Source organism: Aquarana catesbeiana, linkage group LG12 (genome assembly GCF_042186555.1).
Source record: "Aquarana catesbeiana isolate 2022-GZ linkage group LG12, ASM4218655v1, whole genome shotgun sequence".
NCBI lineage: Eukaryota > Metazoa > Chordata > Amphibia > Anura > Ranidae > Aquarana > Aquarana catesbeiana.
Genome location: NC_133335.1, coordinates 62,710,977 through 62,735,873, shown reverse-complemented (window position 1 = coordinate 62,735,873; position 24,897 = coordinate 62,710,977). Strand labels below are relative to the sequence as shown.

Sequence of the window (24,897 nt, the reverse complement as noted above, 5' to 3'; positions counted from 1 at the left end):
CACTAGAAAATTAACTAATGACAATAGACTGCAATATACATATCTGTGCATTGAGGTCAAAAAACAAAGACCAGCCTGACAATCCTAAACTTTGGGATAGATACCTTGCCGGCAGCTCTTAGAAAAATTATTTCTTCTATATTGCTATCCGCTAAGCTCACAAACACAAGACACTGGAAGAAGGAGTTTGCACCCAACCTATCCAAAGTCATAGACCCTCTACTCTTATGAAAGATTTCTGGCTTTTAGATCAAACTCATTGTTATTATTTGACAAGGTTTGGCAACCATAGCTCAGCTTGCATAACAAAAAATCTGATGCAATCAACCTTTTGAACTACCATCCATGATGTACTGACCTAGACTTTTATACATTGTGTCCATTTTATATATTGTGTCTCATGTTGTGAAGCTTGCTAGCATACTGTATCTCAATCCTTGATGTACTCATATGTAACCTAATGAGGAGACCCCCCTTCCTTTTTTAGTTTTTTAGATCTCTTTTTGTTTGCACCCCTGTATATGTAACCTTTTCTCCTTATGTTTACTCTATTCTACCCCTGGCTAGGGCAGTCATCAGAAATTTTTGGGCCCCTTACACAGCTTTAGGCCTGGGCAATCCTGTATATATGTCAGCCCCCCTCACACCTGTATATATGTCAGCGCCCCACCCCCACACACCTGTATATATGTCAATCCCCCCACACACCTGTATATATCTCAGCCCCCACACATCTGTATATATGTCAGCGCCCCCCACACACCTGTATATATGTCAGCGCCCCCCCACTCACCTGTATATGTCAGAGCCCCCCTACACACCTGTGTATATGTCAGTGCCCTCCCACACACCTGTACATATATCAGCGCCCCCCCACACACACCTGTATATATGTCAGCCCCCCACACACCTGTATATATGGCAGCCCCTCACATACACAAACCTGTATATATGGCAGCCCCTCACATACACAAACCTGTAAACACACAAGGCTCTGCCCCCCCCCCCCTGTACACAAACAGCCCCCCTCCCTTTCCCTCACAGCCCTTACTTGTAAAGAAGGTCTTCCTACCTAGTCCCAGCATGTTTTCACAAAGCTGACATGTTGCTGAGAAGCTCAGTACAAATCACACGAGGGGTGCACATACACATAGTAGCCAGAGGTGGCAGTAAAAAGCTTGATGTCTGAGCTCAGTGGCACGAGTACAGCAGAAGCTGTGAAATAGTTTCTGTACTGCACAGCATGGCTCCCCTCCACCTGTCCTGCCTTCTTCTGGCCCCGGCGGGCCCCTTACAGTTGTGACAGCTGTACCCCCCTGATGGTGGCCCTGCCCCTGGCAATTGTGGGTTTTTGTATTAAAAAATCTTCAGTAAAGAGATATTGAAAAAAAACAAAAACAAAAACAAAGACCACAGTTTGCTTGAAAAACAATTTATTAAGCATATAAAAGAATGCTAATGAGATGGGAGAGAAAATAACTGAATCTGTCACAAAGTCCAAACCATCCATTCTCAACCTATGGCTCTTATATATTTTACAGGTAAGTATAAAACACAATGGTCTTAAACACACACAAAACTGATGAATGGAATGGTAAAATCCAAGGGCTAGAAGAGACTTTCTGGATGTTAGTGATTTTATAACCACTGGAAAGTGGGCTTTAAGGTGTTATAAGAAGGTGAAATACTTAACCAACAATTGCACTTAATGCAAAAATGTTAGGGGCATTTCCACCACTATTAACCAGCTTTTTAGTGAAATACAATGAATAACAGGTGGAGCCCAGATAAACAGGATGTTTCCTCTCCATCTTTTAACCATCTGTTCGTTCCTTTTTTGGTATACTATCATACTAGCAAGATAAAAGAGAAAGAGAAAGAAAGGCAATAACCCTAACACTCAATTACTGTGAATCATCGATAACATAGATGACGACAATTGAGTTGAGACCTTCATATACTGCCACACTCCTACACCTGGGATGGTGCTACCAAGACTTTCTTACAAGATATTAATGTGTATTGAACCTTTGCCATTGGATTTATTGGTATGACAACCCAAAATTGTACTGTTCATGGATAATTAACCAATGCCATGGCAAAACATTTGGAGATGCCAGTAGGGGGCTGTCTTCGCTAGAGGTGGTGACTTTGCTCCTTCAGAGTATTTAGAGAAGGAAATGCTTAGTATTAAACTGAGAAATATAGTCATGCCTTACTAGAGTGTCCGCTAAAGCTGTCCAACAGAGGTTAGGCATTAAACCTATTTTTTAGAAATCCAAGCATGATCTTTAATGGCCACAATGGGGGAGATATGATATTCATGGGTGGAATGCCCCTAAAGGTTTGACATACATTGAGTCATCAAACCCTCTGAAGTCCACTCGGTAGTGGATAATCTATTATGGGTGGTCTAACCCTTTAATAACTTGCTTTACACTACAAGATTTAAGATAAAAGCAGATTCAGGGGAAAGGGAAAGAAATTTAACAGAGAAATGTTCATTTGTCCAGCTGTATTCAAAACGTTTTGTTAAGTACCAGGTTCACTGGTGTGGAGGTTGGCATTTCTCAATGGGAATCTTTAACACTTGCTGTGGTGTGATTCTGGTGAAAAAAGGTAAGTTACACATAAGACATAATAAGATAATAATTCATAACAGCAAAAAACAAAATATCTTTCTCAATGGCACTCTATTGGCTTTTTCATTATTTGCAGTGCTTGATCACTGGAATAGCCATAGACTGAAGTACATTAATTCTAACAATGGAATATTTGGTCCAGGCTCTGAATGGATCTTTGCAACTTGTTTTACCCAAGTTATAACCCAAGTTTATTGTGTTCTAATATCTTGTTCTCAATAAAAAAAATTCAATTTCAAATTACAATTTCAATAACCATGAATTTATGGTTTACTAGTTTATTAATTATGAAAAGCTTTATAATATGAGTTACAGTACAAGTAAAAACCTATATTCCTCAGTTCAGTAGATGATGTCACTTATGGGTTGACAGACTTAACGTTAAAAATGGAAAACTCTTTTTGGAACTCTAGGGTCCTCCTAGTCAAGCTCTCCCTCTGTACAATACAATCTCTTTAAAATATTGTGGCCCAAAAAAGCTATGTTTCATTTTCTGTGATATCACTTTATTTCCTTCATGTTCTAAGCTAGTTTTGTAAGATCCACCCACTGCAGACAGCTCTGACGTAATTATGTCATAGTTGGCTTGCCTTAACAAAAGGGGGTAGTAGCAAGATAAGCCCTCTGCCCAAGGAGGGAGAGCAGTGGCAACCAGCCCTCTGCAGTGAAAAAAGCTCCCCTGAGGCATGTAGATAGACAAGTTTAGAAATTAAAGTATAACTTAACCACTTAGCCTCCTGCAGATTTACCCTCTTCATGACCAGTCCATTTTTTGCTTTTTAGCACTGTGTTATTTTAAATGACAATTGCGCGGTCATGTAACGCTGCACACAAATTACATTTATGTAATTTTTCACAACAAATAGAGGTTTTTTTTGGTGATATTTGATCATCCCTGGGATTTTTATTTTTTGCGCTCTAAACGAAAAAAAAAGACTGAAAATTTTAGAAAAAAACCCCAATAATTTTTACTTTCTGAAACATAGCCAACAAAAAAAAAATAAAAAATCAAATTTCTTCATAAATTTAGGCCATTATGGAGTATATTTATTTGTTTATGCAGATGCTATAGTGTCTAAAGATGATGGTATATATACTGGAATTTTTTTTCATACTAGTAATTGTGGCGATTATTGACTTATAGTGGGACTGTGATAGTAAGATGGGCACTTTGTGGGAACCAGTGATGCTAATACAGTGGTCAGTGCTAAAAATAAGCACTGTCACTGTACTAATGACACTGGCTGGGAAGGGTTTAACATTTTGGGGCGATTAAAGGGTTAAATGTATGCCTAACAGTGCTTAGTGCAGGGGTAGGCAACCTGGGGCCCTCCAGCTGTTGCAGAACTACAAGTCCCATCATGCCTCTGGGAGTAATTGTAACTGCCAGCCTTGCAATCCCTCATGGGAAATGTAATTCCACAACAGCTGAAGGGCCCCAGGTTTCCTACTCCTGGCTTTGTGTGTTTACCGTGAAGTGCTTTTACTAAGGGATGTGCTGTTTTTTTATTCCCTGCTCTGCAGGGAAACAAATACCAGCACATCCCTGCTGACAGAACTGAGCTCTGTATTGTTTACACTGACAGAGCTCTGTTTTGTCTTCCTCCTCGCCGATCAGTGGGTGTCGGCAGTTATCCATTGGCCTGCAACCGCTGATTAGCTTGTACTTTATCTAATCACAGCATAGCTGGCGTGCTGGTGGAACCTACGTGTGTCTCCTACCCAGAAGTGCTGAATCACATACTAGGTATGTGATCCGACATAGGGGAGCCACTCTGCTGCCATATTCTTACGGGAGGTGGTCAGCAAGTAGTTAAGGCGAAATGTTTCTTTTCATTTTTAATAAAGTAGGGAATGGTGAAACCCCTGTCAAGTTTTTATTTTTTTCCCATCTGCACCTTATTGGGAGGATTTTGGTTTCTCCCTCACTTTCAGTTCCAGTGACAATGGCTATTAAGACAAATCAAGAGACTGAATCTCCCAAATGGGAACATAGACAGCAATAAACCTTGACAAGGGTTCTAACCACTGACCACACCACTTAAATCTAAAAATAATAAATGGTGGCTCTATATACACAAATTTTTTAACTGTTCTGCAAAGTGATGAAAAAGGAGGTACATTTTTATGCTGACTGGAGTTCAACTTTTAGTTAATGTGGAATGATGAGGTTGCATGCAATGCAAATGTGTAAACTGGTATTATATGCTAAAAATCTCTTGTGCCATGACCAGTTCAAACTGATTACCTATTACGAGGTCTAATGTAGAGATTTCATACTTACTTTCTTTATGTTCTGTACCATGATGAAGTGGAACACTGTAATAAGAAGAAAATCTGGTTACCTTTGATTAGTCCTTGGGTGTAAGTATAACCAAAGCAAATGTTGCAACTGTTTTTGGGTCCAGACGCATAGGGGACCCAGAGCTGTCTCACTACACAGTGCAATTATGCAGATAGCAACTGCATTTAGAAAATGCATTTGGAATAGATAATTATATATAAAGTTTGGGACTCCAATTTCTATAAAAGCCATTCAGATTCTATAGGAGAGCCTTCAAGATGGAAGATCCTTTTATTGAGCGAGCAATATCATAGTGGCAGTCTTGCTATTGGGAGTCACAATATCAAGACTTTATTGAGCTATTTAAAAAGGTTTATCGATGAAAAACTGATATCGTTTCAACTTATATGCAGAGTATTTCTGTACAGTACTTTAAAAGAAATACTTGACAATTACATTTTTTCTAACCTATTGTCTATGTGCAATACAATTCTTTTATTTTATTGCATGAAGTGAGATATCCTTCTTTTCAGCATACTGTATATACATGCTTTGGTTCGATAATAAAGAGATGTGTTTACATACTGAATGTCATGTCCATCTAACAGATGTTTGTATGTAGCGATCTCCATCTCCAGGTGGGTCTTCTGGTCCATGAGAATCTTGTACTCATGATTCTGGCGTTCAAGGTCTGATCGGACCTGGCCAAGCTGGGACTCCACATTATCGATCATTGTTTGTAGCTGGGTTAGATTAGAACCAAATGTTGCTTCTGTCTCAGCTAACGTGCACTCCAGGGCTGATTTCTACAGTGAGACAGTCACAATTACTTTGATGTTCAGAGTTTAGAAATAAGTCACCTTCAACAGTAAAACAATATAGGATGTACCTTACCATACTCAGTTGACTCTGCAGCTCAATCTCCAGAGTTTGTATGGTACGTTTTAAGTCAGTAAGCTCATTACTAACTGTCTGCAGCTGTTCGGAACCAGAAGACATCTCACTGTTGAGCTCTGCACTCTACAAGATGAAGAATGACAAAACTTTAGTAAGCCAACAGCTGAACATGTAATACAAAAAATCTATATAACCATACCATGTGTTAATTAGCAGACGATTGATGCCCCTCTTTAGGTGGAAAAAACAACATAATGCACGTATCAGGACAAAAGCAGACTGTGGTATGAGAGCAACCAGGAAACTACATTTGATCACAGTGTACAATCCGAAATCTGACCTCAAGCGCTGCTTATTCAGTGGGGGATGGAGCCAATTTCAGAAAATAAATGTAGAAAATCTTATCTACAAAGTGAATACTGTTGCAATGGTTTCCAGAAAGAGAACTTTTAACTCTTGACTTAATTTGACTTATTGGTAAATGGTAACAAAGAAATCTACAGTACTAGTAAAATACTTGACTTACCCTTGCCAGGAAAATGCTCTCAACTTCTCTCATGTTCCTGTCCATAAGGTTCTCGTATTGCTGTCTGACTTCAGATAAGGCTTGGTTTAGATCTATAGATGGAGCAGCCTCTACCTCCACATTGACTCTTGCACCAAGTTGTGCTCTCAGAGAGTTCACCTCCTAAGGGGGTAGAAAAGGTAAATTTTAATGCGTATGTAAAATATTTTAAATTTTTTGTAGAAATGTATTTTTTCTTTTGCATTACCTCTTCATGGTTTTTCTTTAATTGGAGAAGTTCCTCTTGGAGGCAACGGACTTGTATCTCTAAGTCTTGGCTTTGCATGTTGAGATCTTCAAGGGCTTTTCGAAGGCCAGCAACATCTGCTTCAACACTGTTTCTCAAACTGAGCTCCATCTCATATCTACATGATAAAAAACATAGAGAAGTACATGTTGAAACAAAGACTTTGTTAAAGGAAAATAAGTTTGATATGCTACTGAATCCCAAAGCTAATTGTCAAAAATATCAGATAGTGTAATAACACATTTAGCAAAAAAAAAACATTGTCAGAGGTTCGGAACCCTTCTCTACCCAGGCAATGAGGAAATGTATCCAATGGGAGTATACTGTAGATCAGTGGTTCTCAACCCTGTTCTCAAGTACCCCCAACAGTTCATGTAATAACACATGTAATGTCCATGTAATAACACATTTAGTAAAAAAAAACATTGTCAGAGGTACGGAACCCTTCCCTACCCAGGCAATGAGGAAATGTACCCAATGGGAGCATACTGTAGATCAGTGGTTCTCAACCCTGTCCTCAAGTATCCCCAACAGTCCATGTTTGCAGGTTTTCCTTTATCTTGCACAGGTGCTTTAAATCAGAGTCAATGGCTTGGTATTTTGGACAGCTAATTTATCTAAGAGAAATTCCCAAAACATGGCCTGTTGGGGGTACTTGAGGACAGGATTGAGAACCACTGCTGTAGATGACAATTATAACCTACATTTAAAATAACATAAAGCATTTTACTTAATTTGGGCTTTGAGCCTTGTTAAGTGGGCTACCTAATGCTGAGGACCACTTTGTAAAACTTATGAATAATAGCATGTGGCCATGTGACCCATTGTCATAACATTCATGTTTAGCCCAAAATTGTTTTCTTTTTGAATAGAGTAGGGAAAAGAATAAAACCTATGTAAATGCATTATTTGTGGACTGTGTCATTTTGAGGAGATTTCTGTTTACTTCTGGTCCCAGTGTTTGCATTATAATCATTACCCTCACCCCTTGTTCTGGTGACAACTGTTACATTTTGGATTTCCCATCAATTTCTCCATTATTGGGACAGTGGTCCCCACCTGGACAACTAGGAGAAGCATGCCAATGGAGACACAGACAACAATAAAAATTTGACAGGGATTATTATCCCTCCCTACTCTATCCAAAATTTCAATTTGGTCACTTCACTTGCTTTTTAAATCATTTGCCTTTAGCTATGCATTTTATATTTGCAAGATAATCTGGGAATTGTCCACATTGACTGTAAAACATGAAAAATTGAAAAATTTGAAAACAAATCACTCTCTACCCTATCCATGATATGAAAATTGACACTTACTTGCTTTTTAAGTCATCTGCAGCTAGCTGGGCATTGTCTATTTGCAAGATAATTCGGGCATTGTCCACATTGGCTGTAAAAACCTAAACATAAAATAAATAAATACTAATTAGACTACATTCTAGTTAATGTTCTACATTGTTTCTCAACTGTATCTGTACATTTTTACCTGATTCTGCAGTTCTTGTATAGTCCTGAAGTAATGACTGGAGTCGGGCAATGAACTGGGGGCATTGTTGGCATACCACTCAGTTATCTTTCTCTCAAGCTGGGCATTTTCTTGTTCTAGAGAATGAACCTTCTCCAAATAGGTTGACAATCGCTGATTAAGATGTTGCATGGTCTCCTTCTCATTGATGCTTAGGAGACCAACATTCTTCCACTGATGGTGTCCTCCAGAGACTGATATGTTGCTTCCATGACCATGGTCATGGCCACCATGCCCACTTCCTAATCCATGTTTATGGCCAGAGGAAGAGTGGCTGGAAAAGGAGACCCTGGTGTTTTTTCCATGAACACTAGGTGATTTGTAATGACCACCATGGTGGGAAAAGGAGGAGCTGTTGCGGTGTACTGTGTGCACACCTCCATGATGGAGTGAAGAAATGTAGCTAGAAGCCTTACGACCACCAGAATGGCAAAGATCAATGAGAGATCTAGAAGATGAGTGAATGTTGCTGTGGCTCATGGTTCCTGACAGTCAGAAATGGTGGCAGAGAGAAAATGGAAGTTGATGGTAGTTCAGACAAAGAAGTGATTGCCTCTGTTACCTCTGCAACCTCTTTTATACACACTTGAGTGACATTAGGGTAGTTTATAGGCATTTTATGCGCTTCATATTCTGTTTATGTTACTCAGCCATCTGAGTCAAAGAAAGCATCACCAACAAAGATTCATTAATGGGATTAGTATGTCACCTGATTGAAGAATTAAAGCATATTTGAAGTATCAAAGGGACATAGTTACCACACCCTATCAATTGTATTTTTAAAACATAGCTCAATGACTGCCTTCTAAAAGCAACCTTTCCAGCCTGGAAGTTTAAAGGGCTCCTGTTTGCACTGGGTGATACTGTACAGTGTATTGGAGAGAAATCTTTGATTGTGGCACATTGGACCATTTGGAGAAGACCACAGCACCCCGTGCTATGGCCATTTTTTTAGCAACAATTTGTTTGACCTCTGTTGTGTATTTCATTTTTTGCTAGCATTAGTAAAACTGTAAAATTATATTTATGGGTTTTGAGCCACTGGCTGACAGGGTTGCAGACAATGTGTATGTATTACCAACATTTCTTACCTACACATGGCAGCTGGAGGACCACAGGTTAAGCACCCATGGGCTACAGGGTTTATGAATGATATAGTAAAAACAAACGTTTTGCTTTTGCAGAATCTTTATAGAGCTTTGGGTGGGAATAGTCCTCCATTCCTAAGTCCACCTCTTATCTGGTAACTAGGGATAAGCTGAACATCCCCCGTTTGGTTCGCGGCAGAACATGCGAACGGACCGAAAGTTCGCGCGAACATTCAAACACCGTTAAAGCCTATGGGACCGAACGTGAAAAATCAAAAGTGTGAATTTTAAAGGCTAATATGCAAGTTATTGTCCTAAAAAGTGTTTGGGGACCCGGGTCCTGCCCAGCCCATAACCAGGCCCTTTGGGTCTTGTATGGATATTAAGGGGAACCCCACTCCCAAATTAAAAAAAGAAAAGGTGTGGGGCACCCAGGCCCTATATACTCTGAGCAGCAGTATACAGGTGGTCCAAACAAGACAGGGACTGTAGGTTTGTTCTTAAGTTAAATATGTTTGTAATTTGGAACAGGTACATTTTGTAAGTGTAGCTCCAGACAAAAAAATCAATTTTTAAGCTTTTTGGATAACATATAACATTGCTGTCTGTGCCCCTGTCCAGAAGATTTCACCTCACTTTCTGTCCCAATGACAATTGGATTTTGAAAACATGGGGTTATTAGGGAAACAAGGATTGGTGATAAAGCATCAGTGGAGACACCCTTTTCCCATATTGACTCTTACAGGAGAGAATTTCCCTTCCTAGGGGTAGATTTCCATTCACTTCCTGTTGTCTCCCTCCGTTTGTAAGTAGGAGTCGTTTGTAAGTTGGATGTTTGAAAGTAGAGGACCGCCTGTATATACTATACGGCCTGCCCTATATACTCAGCAGAAAACTGGGCCTTAGGTGTTGGTGGTACCAGAACACTGTAAGCCCTCACAGTTACTCTTGGTGGGTACTGGAACGGGCCCTGCTGTGAAATATTATATCAATAATTGTAATGACATGACCCTGTTAAACAGGGGCAGACAATTTGGGCCTTAGGCACTGGTGGTGGTGCCACAACGCTGCAACCCCTCACAGATACTCTAGTTGAGCGCAGGAACGAGCCCTGCTGTTAAATATTTGATCAAAAATTGTAATTACACGCCCCTGTTAAACAGGGGCAGAAAAATTGGGCCTTAGGCACTGGTGGTGGTGTCACAACACTGCAACCCCTCACAGATACTCTAGTTGAGTGCAAGAATGAGCCCTGCTTCATAACATTACAGCAAAAATTATAATTACGTGCCCCTGTTAAACAGGGGCAGAAAAATTGGGCCTTAGGCACTGGTGGTGCTGCCCAGAACCAAAAATGTTCTTAGAAGCTATCAACATGAACATTGAGGAGGAATAGGATACTCACTCAGCATAACAGGATAGTCACTCAGCATAGGCAGTCTTCAAGGGATCTCACATTCATACAAAAATTACAGTTACATCAGGTGCTTTGTAGCTGGTGATCCAAGACTGATTCATTTTTATGAAGGTCAGCAACTGAGTCTGTGGACAGGCGCACTCTGTGATCGGTTACAAAGCCTCCAGCAACACTGAATGTGCGTTCAGAAAGAACGCTGGATGCAGGACAGGCCAGTAGTTCAATTGCATACTGTGCAAGCTCTTTTCGGTTGGAAAAGTCTCCAAGTCTGATCTTGCCCCTAGGTATTCCTGCACCATGTAAATCAGACGCTGGCAATGGTTGCTGGAACTGATCAGACCTTGGGGCTGCGGACTAAAGAATTGTCTGAACGCATTGGTCAGACGGCCACCTTCTCCACCGCTCCTTCTGTGACTGACCGAAGCCTCAGCAACACTTTGTCCAGGAGGACCAGGAAATTGTAACCTCCCAGGCTCTCCCTTTCTGCAAGGCCTCCCGAAGATGTTTCATCCTCTGCGAAGGCTGGATAAGTTCTGCAACCTTACCCTTGTAACGTGGATCAAAAAGGGTTGCCAGCCAGTAATGATCCCTATCCTTGAAACCACGAATTCGAGGGTCCTTTCGCAAACTTTGCAGGATCAGGGAGGCCATGCAGCGAAGGTTTGCTGAGGCATTCGATCTGGAGTCCTCTGGGTCACTAAGGATGACATGATCCACAGCCACCTCCTCTCAGCCATGTACAAGTCCATGGGTTTCTGGGGACTGAAAAGGATCCCTTGAAGACTGCTGCTGATGCTGAGTGCTAGGCTCCACCTCCATGCTGACACAATCCTCATCCTCTTCCTCCTCCTCTTCCTGTGTGATCGGCGGGCCCGCAGGAATACTGTCTGGATAAGGGGGCTTTGAGAGGTAAGGAAGTCCTCCTCTTCGTCCCTCTGTTATGCCTCAAGTGCCCTGTCCATTATTCCACACAGCGTGTGCTCCAACATGAAGACAAGAGGGACAGTATCACTGATGCATGCACTGTCACTGCTCACCATCCTCGTGGCCTCCTCAAATGGTGACAGGACAGTGCATGCATCCTTGATCAGCAGCCACTGGCGTGGCAAAAAAAAGCCAAGCTCCCCTGAACCTGTCCTGATGCCATACTCACACAGGTACTCATTGATGGCCTTCTGCTGCATGTGCAGCTGCTGCAGCATTGCCAACGTTGAGTTCCACCTGGTGGGCATGTCACAAATGGGGCGGTTCTTGGGCAGGTTGCATTCCTTTTGAAGGTCAGCCAGCCGAGCAGTGGCATTATATGACCTGCAGAAATGCCCACAGACTTTCCTGGTCTGCCTCAGGAGATCCTGTAAGCCTGGGTACCTGCACAAGAACTGCTGCACCACCAAATTAAGGATGTGAGCCAAACAGGGAACATGAGTCAAGTGTCCCTGTCGGAGTGCGGAGAGGAGGTTGGTGCCATTGTTGCAAACCACCATTCCTGGCTGAAGCTGGCGTGGCGTCAACCACCTCTGAGTCTGCCCCTGCAGAGCTGACAGAATCTCTGCCCCAGTGTGGCTCCTGTCCCCTAAGCAGACCAACTCAAGCACTGCATGGCATCTTTTTGCATGAGTGCTTGCGTAAACCCTTGAGGGCCTATGGAGCACCGCTGGTTCTGGGGACAAATCTGCAGAGGAAGAGGCCATGGAGGAAGAAGAAGAGGAGGGTGTGGTGGAGAGAGGTGTGGCAGAATCACTACTACTAGCATTTTGGAGGTGTGGTGGCGGAACAAGCTCCAACAATACTGCATCCCTGTCCTGCATCCTTTCCAGCTGCCAGCAGAGTTACCCAGTGCGCCATGAAAGAAAGGTAACGTCCCTGTCCATGCCTGCTGGACCATGAGTCAGCGGTAATATGCACCTTACCGCTGACTGCCCTGTCCAATGAGGCCAAGACATTGCCTTCCACATGCCGGTAGAGAGCTGGAATGGCCTTCCATGAAAAGAAATGGCATTTTGGAACCTGCCACTGAGGTACTGCACATTCCACAAATTCACGAAAGGGGGCAGAGTCTACCAGCTGAAAAGGCAGTAGTTGGAGTGCTAACAATTTAGCCAAGCTAGCATTCAGCTGCTGTGCATGTGGAGGACTGGGACTGAATTTTTTTAGATGGTTTAGCAACTGGGGTAGGGAAATTTGCCTGCTACAATCGGATGTTGGTGTAGCGATAGCAGATTGCCCGCAAGTACTTGGCACACCTAATTCTACACCTTCATTCCTCTCAGTGCAGGTTTCTGAGAGGACTGAAGGTATAGTGGGGTTGGAGATCCCAGCTGATGAGGAGCAAGGAGAGGTCCGCCTTGTTCTTTGGTGTGGGTCTTTTAAGTACTGTTGCCAAGGGACTGCATGGGAGGTCGACATATGTCTGGTCAAGCATGTGGTGCCCAAGCGGCTGCTGTTTTGGCCACGCTTGATACGCTTCAGACATATGTTGCAAACAGCAACGGTGCGATCTGCTGCACACGTATCAAAAAAGGCCCACACCAAAGAACTTTTCAAAATACGTGGGGAGTCAGCAGCGCCCTGCACATGCGGGGCTCTGTGGTGTGATGCAGTCGGGTGGCTGTCCTTAAGCCGGCCCCTGGAGGGCATCCTGCCTCTTTGGAGATGTGCCTCCTACCCCTTCTCTTCTATCAGGCACCCATGTAGAGCCAGTGACCTCATCATCCCCTCCCTCCTCGTCCTTGGAGCAAACCTGGCAGTTTGAGGGACTCCTCCATGCATGATGGTGGGGCTAGGGAAGGAATGACTGATGACATTGAGCCGATGGAATAGGCCGCTTTGGCAGCTGCATTGGCAGGCAAACTACTCTGAGTCTGGGTGACAAGAGGATGAGGAGGATGAGGCTTAGTTATCCACTCTACCAACTCTTCTGCATGTTGTGGATCAACATGGCCAGCTGCCGAAAAAAAGGACAAGCGTGCCCCATGGCCACGTGCTGAGGATGCACCGTGTCCATGACCAGCACTGTTGGCTGTAGATACAGAGCCTGCTTGCCCTCTTTTAGTGGCCTGTGAGTGTCTGCCTCTCCTTGGTGGCCTTCCAGACATGCTGTAAAATTTTATTAGCAAAACACCGCCTGAAGTTTACTAGAAAAAGTACACCAGAAATGGCCTGCAGGCAGATATAGGCTTGGCTAGACTAGAATGCAGTGGATATATATATATGTAGGAGACTGTATATATATTTAATGCACTGCAGATCACTGAATCACCTGCCTGCCTGCCTGAAAGTATATTTTAAAATGTACACCAGGAATGGCCTGCAGTCAAATATAGGCTTGGCTAGACTAGAACGCAGTGGATATATATATGTAGGAGACTGTATATATATATTTTATGCAATGCAGATCACTGAATCACCTGCCTGTCTGAAAGTATATTTGAAAACATACACCAGGAATGGCCTGCAGTCAGATATAGGCTTGGCTAGACTGGAATGCAGTGGATATATATATGTAGGAGACTGTATATATATTTAATGCACTGGATCACCTGCCTGAAAGTGTATTTGAAAACGTACACCAGGGATGGCCTGCAGTCAGATATAGGCTTGGCTAGACTAGAATGTAGGGATGAGCCAAACACCCTCCAGTTCGGTTCGCAGCAGAACATGCAAATAGGCAAAAAATTTGTTTGAACACGCGAACACCATTAAATTCTATGGGACACGAACATGAATAATCAAAAGTGCTAATTTTAAAGGCTTATATGTAAGTTATTGTCATAAAAAGTGTTTGGGGACCTGGGTCCTGCCCCAGGGGACATGTATCAATGCAAAAAAAGGTTTAAAAATGGACGTTTTTTCGGGAGCAGTGATTTTAATAATGCTTAAAGTGAAACAGTAAAAGTGAAATATTCCTTTAAATTTCGTACCTGGGGGGTGTCTATAGTATGCCTGTAAAGTGGCGCATGTTTCCCGTGTTTACAATAGTCTCTGCACAAAATGACATTTCTAAAGGAAAAAAGGTAATTAAAAAGTACTTGTGGCTATAATGAATTGTTGGGTCTCTGCGCCAAGGGGAACTCCGTGCCAAAATTAAAAAAAAAATGTCATGGGGTTCCCCACAAAAATCCATCAGGTCTTTTATGGCTTTTAAGGGGAACCCCATGCCAATTTTTTTTTTTAAAATGGCGTGGGGGTCCCCCCAAAAATCCATACCAGACCCTTATCCGAGCACACAACCCTTCTAAACCATACCAGGCAACATGCCCTCAACATGAAGACGGTGCTTTGGGTAGCCCCCAAAGCACCTTGTCCTCATGTTGATGGGGACAAAGGCCTCATCCCCACAACCCTTGCCCAGTGGTTGTGGGGGTCTGCAGGTGAGGGGCTTATCGGAATCTGGAAGCCCCCTTTAACAAGGTCCCACGAAGTCTTCTTCTTCTTCTCTTGCTCCACCGATGGACCAAAAAAGAAAAAAAAACCAGCATGCTGCCACTGATCCGCCTCCATGGGAGGCACCCGCCGTCATGACCATCCTCTGAGGTAACAGTTTTTTTATAAGTGAGGGCAGGGCCACACGGTGACGTCCTCGGGAGACCCCACCCCCCTCTAACACATGGGGACATCCCTATGGCTTCCCCGTAGCGTCAGAGGAGGGAGGGGTCCCCTTGTTAAAGGGGGCTTCCAGATTTTGATAAGCCCCCTGCCCGCAGACCCCCACAACCACTGGGCAAGGGTTGTGGGGATGAGGCCCTTGTCCCCATCAAAATGGGGACAAGGTGCTTTGGGGGGCTACCCCAAAGCACCCTCCCCATGTGTAGGGCATGTGGCCTGGTACGGTTCAGGAGCAGGGGGCACTTTCTTGACCCCCCTCTTTTCCTGCGGCTTGCCAGGTTGCGTGCTCAGATAAGAGTCTGGTATGTATTTTTGGGGGGACCCCCAAGCCATTTTTTTTTAATTTTGGCGCGGGGTTCCTCTTAAAAGCAATACCAGACCTGAAGGGCCTGGTATGGAATTTGGGGGGACCCCCACGCAATTTTTTTTTATTTTGGTTCGGGGTTCCCCTTAATATTCATACAAGACCCAAAGGGCCTGGTAATGGACTGTGGGGGAATCCCATGCCGTTTTTTTCAATCACTTTTATGTGTATTGCCGGGACCGACAATTCATTATAGCTGCGAGTACTTTTAAATTACCGTATTTATCGGCGTATAACACGCACTTTTTTCCCCTTAAAATCAGGGGAAAATCGTGGGTGCGTGTTATACGCCGATCCCCGCCGATCTCCGCTGATTGTGAGCGGAGCGAGCGCCGCCGACATACACAAAGCAGAGTGTACTCGGCTAGTCTCGGCTCCGCTCACAGTCACGCCCAGTCCCACCATTGGACCTGTGTTATGTCCATCATAGGGGCGGGACTGGGCGGCACTGTGAGAGGAGCCGAGACTAGCCGAGACTAGCTGAGTACACTCGGCTTTGTATATGTCCGTGCCGACTCACGATCAGCTGTTGATGTTCGGAGATTTTCGGAGTCTCCTCAGTGCCTGAGCACTACAGGGCGGACACAGCCAATGATCGGTGCCAATTTTAAATACCTGTAGCTGCAAAGGCTGCAATGACACAAGGCTGCAAAGGCTGCAATGACACAGGGCTGCAAAGGCTGCAATGACACAAGGCTGCAAAGTCTGCAATGACACAGGGCTGCAAAGGCTGCAATGACACAAGGCTGCAAAGGCTGCAATGACACAAGGCTGCAAAGGCTGCAATGACACCGGGCTGCAAAGGCTGCAATGACACAAGGCTTCAAAGGCTGCAATGACACAGGGATGCAAAGGCTGCAATGACACAAAGCTGCAAAGGCTGCAATGACACAAGGCTCCAAAGACTGCAATGACACAGGGCTGCAAAGGCTGCAATGACACAAGGCTCCAAAGACTGCAATGACACAGGGCTGCAAAGGCTGCAATGACACAAGGCTGCAAAGGCTGCAATGACACAAGGCTGCAAAGACGCTGGGCAAGGCTGCAGATGGACACTGATAAGGCTGCATTGATGGGCATTTAAATGTAAGTTTTTTTTCCTTAAACTTCCCTCCTAAAATTTTTTTCCTTAAAATTCCCTTCTAAACTTGGGGTGCGTGTTATACGCCAATAAATATGATAGTTTTTTTCCTTTAGAAATTTCATTTTGTGCAGGGACTGTTGTAAACACGGGAAACATGCGCCACTTTACAGGCATACTATAGACACCCCCAGGTATGAAATTTAAAGGAATATTTCACTTTTATTGTTTCACTTTAAGCATTATTAAAATCACTGCTCCCGAAAAAACGTCCGTTTTTAAAACTTTTTTTGCATTGATACATGTCCCCTGGGGCAGGACCCAGGTCTCCAAACACTTTTTATGACAATATCATGCATATAAGCCTTTAAAATTAGCACTTTTGATTTCTCCCATAGACTTTTAAAGGGTGTTCCGTGGCTTTCGAATTTCCCCCGAACACCTCAAATTGTTCGCTATTTGGCGAACAAGCGAACACCCGATGTTCGAGTGGAACTTACATTCCACTCGAACATCAGGCTCATTCGTACTAGAATGTAGTGGATATATATGAAGGAAACTGTATATATATCTTATGCACTGCAGATCACTGAATCACCTGCCTGCCTGCCTGAAAGTGTATTTGAAAACGTATACCAGGAATGGCCTGCAGTCCGATATAGGCTTGGCTAGACTAGAATGCAGTGGATATTATGGATGGGCTATCTGTTTGAGCCGAACATGAGTTCGACTCGAACATTGGCTGTTCGCCCGTTCGCCGAACAGCAAACAATTTGGGGTGTTCTTGGCAAATTCGAGAAGCTGCGGAACACCCTTTAAAATTCTATGGAAGAAATCTAAAGTGCTAATTTTAAAGGTTAACCACTTGCCGACCGCCGCACGCCGATGTACGTCCAAACTTGGCGGCGGATATCGTTGCTATGGCAGCAGCTAGCTGCTATAACCCCGGTATCCCCGTTTCCGTGCGGCGGTCAGCTTTAGGATAAAAGTGGTCCCTGCGGCGGATTCGCCATGAGATCACTTTTATTGGTGGCGGGAGAGGGCCACCCTCCCGCCGCGATCCGGTGCCCTCCGCCGCTTACCAGAGCCGTCGGTAGTGGCGGAGGCGATCGTGTCCTTCTCCCTTCTGTGCCTGGAGATGAGTGAGGCTAAGATGGCGCCCACTCATCTCCATGACACTGCTGGGCGGAAGCGACGTCAAAAACGTCACTTCCGCCCAAGCCTCTTAAAGGCACATTTTTTTCAATGTCATTTTTTTAAATGACTTTTTTTTTATTGCATTTTAGTGTAAATATGAGATCTGAGGTCTTTTTGATCCCAGATCTCATATTTAAGAGGTCCTGTCATGCTTTTTTCTATTACAAGGGATGTTTACATTCCTTGTAATAGGAATAAAAGTGACGCATTTTTTTTTTCAAAACAGTGTAAAAATAAATAAAATCATGTAAAGTAAATAATAAAAATTTAAAAAAACTTTTTTTAAAAAACCCCCGTTCCGATGAACTCGCGCACAGAAGCGAACGCATACGTGAGTAGCGTCCGCATATGAAAACGGTGGTCAAACCACACATGTGAGGTATCGCCGCGACCGGTAGAGCGAGTGCAATAATTCTAGTCCTAGACCTCCTCTGTAACGCAAAACATGCAATCTGTAGAATTTTTTAAACATCGCCTATGGAGATTTTTGAGGGTAAATGTTTGACGCCATTCCACGAGCGGGCGCAATTTTGAAGCGTGACATGTTGGGTATCAATTTACTTGGCGTAACATTATATTTCACAATATTAAAAAAAATTGGGCTAACTTTACTGTTGTCTTATTTTTTTATTCAAAAAAGTGATTTTTTTTTCAAAAAAAGTGCGCTTATAAGACCGCTGCGCAAATACGGTGCAAAAAAAAAGTAGTGCATTGACTGCCATTTTATTCTCTAGGGTGTTAGAAAAAAAATGTTTGGGGGTGCTAAGTGATTTTCTAGCAAAAAAAATAAATATTCCTTTACATTTCGTAACTGGGAAATGTAAAGGAATATTACGGGAATCCTGTGTTGCATCAGAGGGGGTGGGGTCACCCATACACGTCACTGGGAAACCCCGGCGGTTCCCCTTGTCAGAGGGGGCGGGGTCAGGTGATGGGTGGCCCCACCCTCAGCTACATAAGAGCTGTCAAGCTAGCGCCACGTCATTGGCTGGGTGCCTCCGGTGGAGGCAGGATCCTGTGCGTGTTCCTCGCTGGAGATCATCCATCGCTGGAGATCGAGAATTGGATTACATCGATGGAGTAGGAGCATGGGTTTATTGGATTACAGCGCTGGAATCTCTTTTTTATTTTTTTATTTTTAATAAAGGACTTGTCCCAAGCTATCTCCTGTGGTTTTTTTAACATTTTGACACTTTCTTTTTGTGAAATGATAGGGGTACAATGTACCCCTTACCAATTCACATGGGGGGCGGGATCTGGGTGTCCCGCCCCCCCCATTGCCCCCTACCCGCAGACCCCCACAACCACCGGGCAAGGGTTGTGGGGATAAGGCCCTTGTCTCCATCAACATAGGGACATCCTCCCCATGTTGAGGGCATGTGGCTTGGTACGGTTCAGGAGGGGGCGCTCTCTCATCCCCCCTCTTTTCCTTCGGCCTGCCAGGTTGCGTGCTCGGATAAGGGTATGGTGTGGATTTTTGGGGGAACCCCACACCATTTTTTTATTTTGGAGCGAAGTTCCCCTTAAAAACCATACCAGACCTGAAGGGTCTGGTATGGATTTTTGGGGGGAACCCCACACTTTTTTAAAAAACATTTTTGGTGCAGAGTTCCCCTTAATATCCATACCAGACCTAAAGGGCCTGGTAATGGAATTTTGGGGGACCCCCACGCATTTTTTTTTAATTTTCAATGACTTTCAATGACTTTTATGTGTATTGTTGGGACCGACAATTCATTAATAGCCGGCACTAGCGCTAGCACTTTTAAATGACTTTTTTCTTTTAAAAATGTCATTTTGCTCTCGAACTGTTATAAACATGGGAAACATGCGCTACTTTACAGGCATACTATAGACACCCCCCAGGTACAAAATTTAAGTATATTTGAAAACGTACACCAGGAATGGCCTGAAGTCAGATATAGGCTTGGCTAGACTAGACTGCAGTGGATATATATGTAGGAGACTGTATATATATTTTATGCACTGCAGATCACTGAATCACCTGCCTGCCTGCCTGAAAGTGTATTTGAAAACGTGCACCAGGAATGGCCTGCAGTCAGATATAGGCTTGGCTAGACTAGAATGCAGTGGATATAAATATATGTAGGAGACTGTATATATATTTAATGCAGTGCAGATCATATATATATTAAATACACTGCATGTAACTGAATCACCTGCCTGCCAGAAGTATATTAGAAACAGTACACCAGGAACGGCCTGCAGTGTCAGATCTAGCTAAACTGGATACTGTGTATACATATATATATATATATATATATATATATATATATATATATATATATATATATACAAGCCTGGATGTATATGTATACTAAATACACTGCAGCTAACTGAATCTCCTGCCTGCTCAATCTAAATGAAATGACACTCTCTCTCGGTCAACACCAGCAACACACTACACAGGGCGAACGTGCAGGCGGCCTTATATAGTGTGGGGCGTGGACTTAACCCCCTGAGCCATAATTGGCCAAAGGCACAATGCCTTTGGCCAATTATGGCTCTCTTTGCTGATGACGCTGTCATTGGCCAAAGTATGTGGGTCATAGTGCATGCTTGGCCAATCATCAGACAGCATTGCACTGCAATGTCGCAGTGCATTATGGGGCATGACGTGCCGCTCGAATTTGGTGTGAACACCCCATAATTTTCATATTTCGACGAATGATCGAACAGCCAATGTTCGAGTCGAACTCATGTTCGACCCGAACATGAAGCTCATCCCTACTGGTAACCAGACCACATTGTTAGCCTCAGCTGTGCACAGACTTTTATATGTGTGAGCTGAGTGATGCTGAGTGATGCTCTCTGTCTCACTCCCTCTGCTGTGGGAGCCTGCTACCGGATGCAAATACCAACTGCTTACACAACACTATAAAAGTACAAGAGCTGCCTGTTTGTTTTCAATTAGAGGGGGACCCTGTTAGTCAGGAACTAACATGAGTTTAATTAGGTCTTCAGAAGAGCCACATGGAATCTGTCTGTGCTCAGATCTGTGCATTGGATCCACACACATGTTCAGTCTGGGATGTGCTTGGAGATCTGTGCAGGTTCATGAAGGTGGACAGCTGTCATTTATTTGGACAGGCTACCTACAAGCAGCAGCACAGAACACCTCCCTTGTGTAGACATCCATAATCCGTAAAGGTGTAGCCAAAAGCAAAAACAGAAAATCAGCACAAGGGATATAGTGTACAGTCAGTAGTATATGTCTCTTTTTCCTTTGTCATAGTTATATAGTAGGCGAGGTTGAAAAAAGACACAAGTCCATCAAGTCCAACCTATGTGTGTGTAATTATATGTCAGTATTACATTGTAAATCCCTGTATTTTGCGGTCGTTCAGATGCTTATCTAATATTTTTTTTAAACTATCGATGCTCCCTGCTGAGACCACCGCCTGTGGAAGGGAATTCCACATCCTTGCCGCTCTTACAGTAAAGAACCCTCTGCGTAGTTTAAGGTTAAACCTCTTTTCTTCTAATTTTAATGAGTGGCCACGTGTCTTCTTAAACTCCCTTCCGCAAAAAAGTTTTATCCCTATTGTGGGGTCATCAGTACGGTATTTATAAATTGAAATCATATCGCCTCTCAAGCGCCCCTTCTGCAGAGAGAATAAGTTCAGTGCTTGCAACCTTTCCTCATAACTAATATCCTCCAAAACCCTTTATTAGCTTAGTTGCCCTTCTTTGTACTCGCTCCATTTCCAGTACATCCTTCCTGAGGACTGGTGCCCAGAACTGGACAGCATACTCTAGGTGCGGCCAGACCAGAGTCTTGTAGAGTGGGAGAATTATTGTTTTATCTCTGGAGTTGATCCTCTTTTTAATGCATGCAAATATTCTGTTTGCTTTGTTAGCAGCAGCTTGACATTGCATGCCATTGCTGAGCCTGTCATCTACTAGGACCATCAGGTCCTTTTCCATCCTAGATTTCCCCAGATGCTCTCCCTCCGGTGTATAAATTGCATTCATATTTTTGCCACCCAAATGCATTATTTTACATTTTTCTACATTGAACCTCATTTGCCATGTAGTTGCCCACTCCATTCATTTGTTCAGTTCTTTTTGCAGGGTTTCCACATCCTGCGGAGAAGTTATTGCCCTGCTTAGCTTAGTATCATCCGCAAATACAGAGATCGAACTTTACCCCATCCTCCAGGTCGTTTATGAATAAAATAAACAGAAACCGGGGGGACCTCACTACCCACTTCTGACTATTCCGAGTACTCCCGTTTGTCACCACCCTCTGAACTCACCCTTGTAGCCAGTTTTCAATCCATGTACGCACCCTATGGTCCATGCCAACAGACCCTATTTTATACAGTAAATGTTTATGGGGAACTGTGTCAAATGCTTTTTCAAAATCCAGATACACCACGTCTACGGGCTTTCCTTTATCTAGGCAACTCACCTCCTCATAAAAAGTTAATAGATTGGTTTGGAACGATTCTTCATGAATCCATGCTGATTACTGCTAATGATACTGTTCTCATTACTAAAATATATTGTATATAGTCCCTTAACATCCCCTCGAGGGGCCTGCATACTATTGATGTTAGGCTAACTGGTCTGTAATTCTCAGGAATGTATTTTGGGCCCTTTTTAACCATTTAAAAACCGGTCCATAGCCGAATGATGGCTACAGGGCGGTTTCTTAACCCTGGGAGGGCGTACAGTGACGTCCTCCCAGAATTCCGCTCTCGTGAGCCCCCTGGGGCGCGCACCCGAGAACATCTGTGACCGCCGGGTACAAAGGACCCAACGCATCACAGATCACGGTAAACAGCCGCTGATCTTGGGGCGTTTACCATGCGATCGCTCCGTCAAATGACGGAGCGATCACATGTAAACAAACCGGCGTCATGTCATGACGCCGGTTCCTCCCTCCCCTCTGTGTACAGAGGGGGTGGGATCGGATGGCAGCAGCGCTGTGGGCCGGATGTGTAGTGCCCACAGCGCTGCTCTGTGACATGTGCAGTCACATCCAGCCATCCATCCATCCATGTATCAGAAATACCCTGTGCAAAACTCTGCAATACCCTGTGCAATACTCTGCAATTCCCTGTGCAATACTCTGCAATACCCTGTGCAATACTCTGCAATTCCCTGTGCAATACTCTGCAATACCCTGTGCAATACTCTGCAATACCCTGCAATACCCTGCAATACTCTGCAATAGCCTGCAATACTCTATGCAATACTCTTCAATAGCCTGCAATACTCTGTGCAATACTCTGCAATACCCTGTGCAATACCATGTGCAATACTCTGCAATACCCTGTACAATACTGTGCAATACCCTGCAATACCCTGCAATACTCTGCAATAACCAGCAATACCCAGCAATACCCTGCAATACCCTGAAATACTCTGCAATACCCTGCAATACCCCCAATACCCTGCAATACTCTGCAATGCCCTGCAATACCCCACAATACGCCTGAAGCTGCTCCCTGCATGTTGGGTCTCTGTATGTGGCCACGCTGTGTAAAAGTCTCACACATGTGGTATCGCCATACTCAGGAGTAATAGCAGAATGTGTTTTGGGGTGTAATTTGTGGTATTCATATGCGGTGTGTGAGAAATAACTTGCTAATATGACAATTTTGTGAAAAAAAAAAAAAGAAAAAAAAAATCTTGATTTTGCAAAGAATTGCGGGAAAAAATGACAACTTCAAAAAACTCATCATGCATCTTTCTAAATACCTTGAAATGTCTTCTTTCCAAAAAGGGGTCATTTGGGGGGTATTTGTACTTTTCTGGCATGTTAGGGTCTCAAGAAATTAGATAGGCCGTCAGTAATTCAGGTAATTTTCAGATATTGGCACCATAGCTTTTGGACTCTATAACTTTCACAAAGACCAAATAATATACACCAATTTGTACTTATTTTTACCAAAGATATGTAGCAGTATAAATTTTGGCCAAAATTTATGAAGAAAAATTACTAATTTGTTACATTTTATAACCGAAACAAGCGCAAAAAATAAAAAACCCAGCAGTGATTAAATACCACCAAAAGAAAGGTCTATTTGTGTGAAAAAAGGACAAAAATTTCATATAGGTACAGTGTTGCATGACTGAGTAATTGTCATTCAAAATGTGAGAGCACCGAAAGCTGAAAATTGGTCTGGTTATTAAGGGGGTTTAAGTGCCCAGTGGTCAAGTGGTTAAATATTGGTGCTACATTGGCTTTTCTCCAATCACCTGGTACCATTCCAGTCGGTAGACTGTCAGTAAAAATAAGAAACAATTGTCTGGCGATTACTTATGAGTTCCCTAAGTACCCTCGGATGCAAGCCATCTGGTCCCGGTGATTTATTAATGTTAAGTTTCCCAAGTCTAAGATTAATTCTGTCCTCTGTTAACCACGGAGGTGCTTCCTGTGATTTGTCATAAGGATAAACACTGCAGTTTTGGTTACTGAAGCCCACCCGATTCCCTCGTGAAGACTGAGGAGAAGAATAAAATCAATACCTTTGCCATCTCCCCATCCTTTGTAACCAGATGTCCTTCCTCATTCTTTATGGGGCCAATATGGTCTGTCCTCCCTTTTTTACTGTTTACATACTTAAAGAATTTCTTGGGATTTGTTTTGCTCTCCTCTGTTATGTGTCATTCGTGTTCTATCTTAGCCGCCCTAATTGCACCCTTACATTTCTTGTTGCATTCTTTATAAAGTCTGAATGCTGATGATGATCCCTCAACCTTGTATTTTTTGAAGGCCTTCTCCTTTGCTTTTATATTCATTTTTACATTGGAGATAAGCCATCTGGGACTTTTGTTCACTCTTTTATTACCCAATGGGATGCATTGGCTAATGCCCTTATTTAATATGCTCTTAAAGCAAACACATCTCTCCTCCATGTTCTTTGTACCTAAGATTTTATCCCAATTCATGCCTTCTAACAAGATTCGTAGTTTAGGGAAGTTGGCTCTTTTGAAATTCAGTGTCTTTG

At 43.3% G+C, this 24,897-nt stretch overlaps 1 protein-coding gene across 1 annotated transcript; it reads right to left on the bottom strand.

The window, feature by feature from the left end:
• Positions 1-2,583: 2,583 nt before the first annotated feature.
• On the bottom strand, positions 2,584-8,642 carry LOC141114316 (keratin, type I cytoskeletal 19-like). The gene is made up of 8 exons (XM_073607929.1): positions 8,124-8,642; positions 7,955-8,037; positions 6,597-6,753; positions 6,350-6,511; positions 5,821-5,946; positions 5,512-5,732; positions 4,927-4,961; positions 2,584-2,606 (listed from the first exon to the last, which is right to left on the bottom strand). Exons 1-8 carry the CDS (start codon positions 8,640-8,642, stop codon positions 2,584-2,586), a joined length of 1,326 nt encoding a protein of 441 aa, XP_073464030.1.
• Between the last annotated feature and the right edge of the window lie 16,255 nt (positions 8,643-24,897).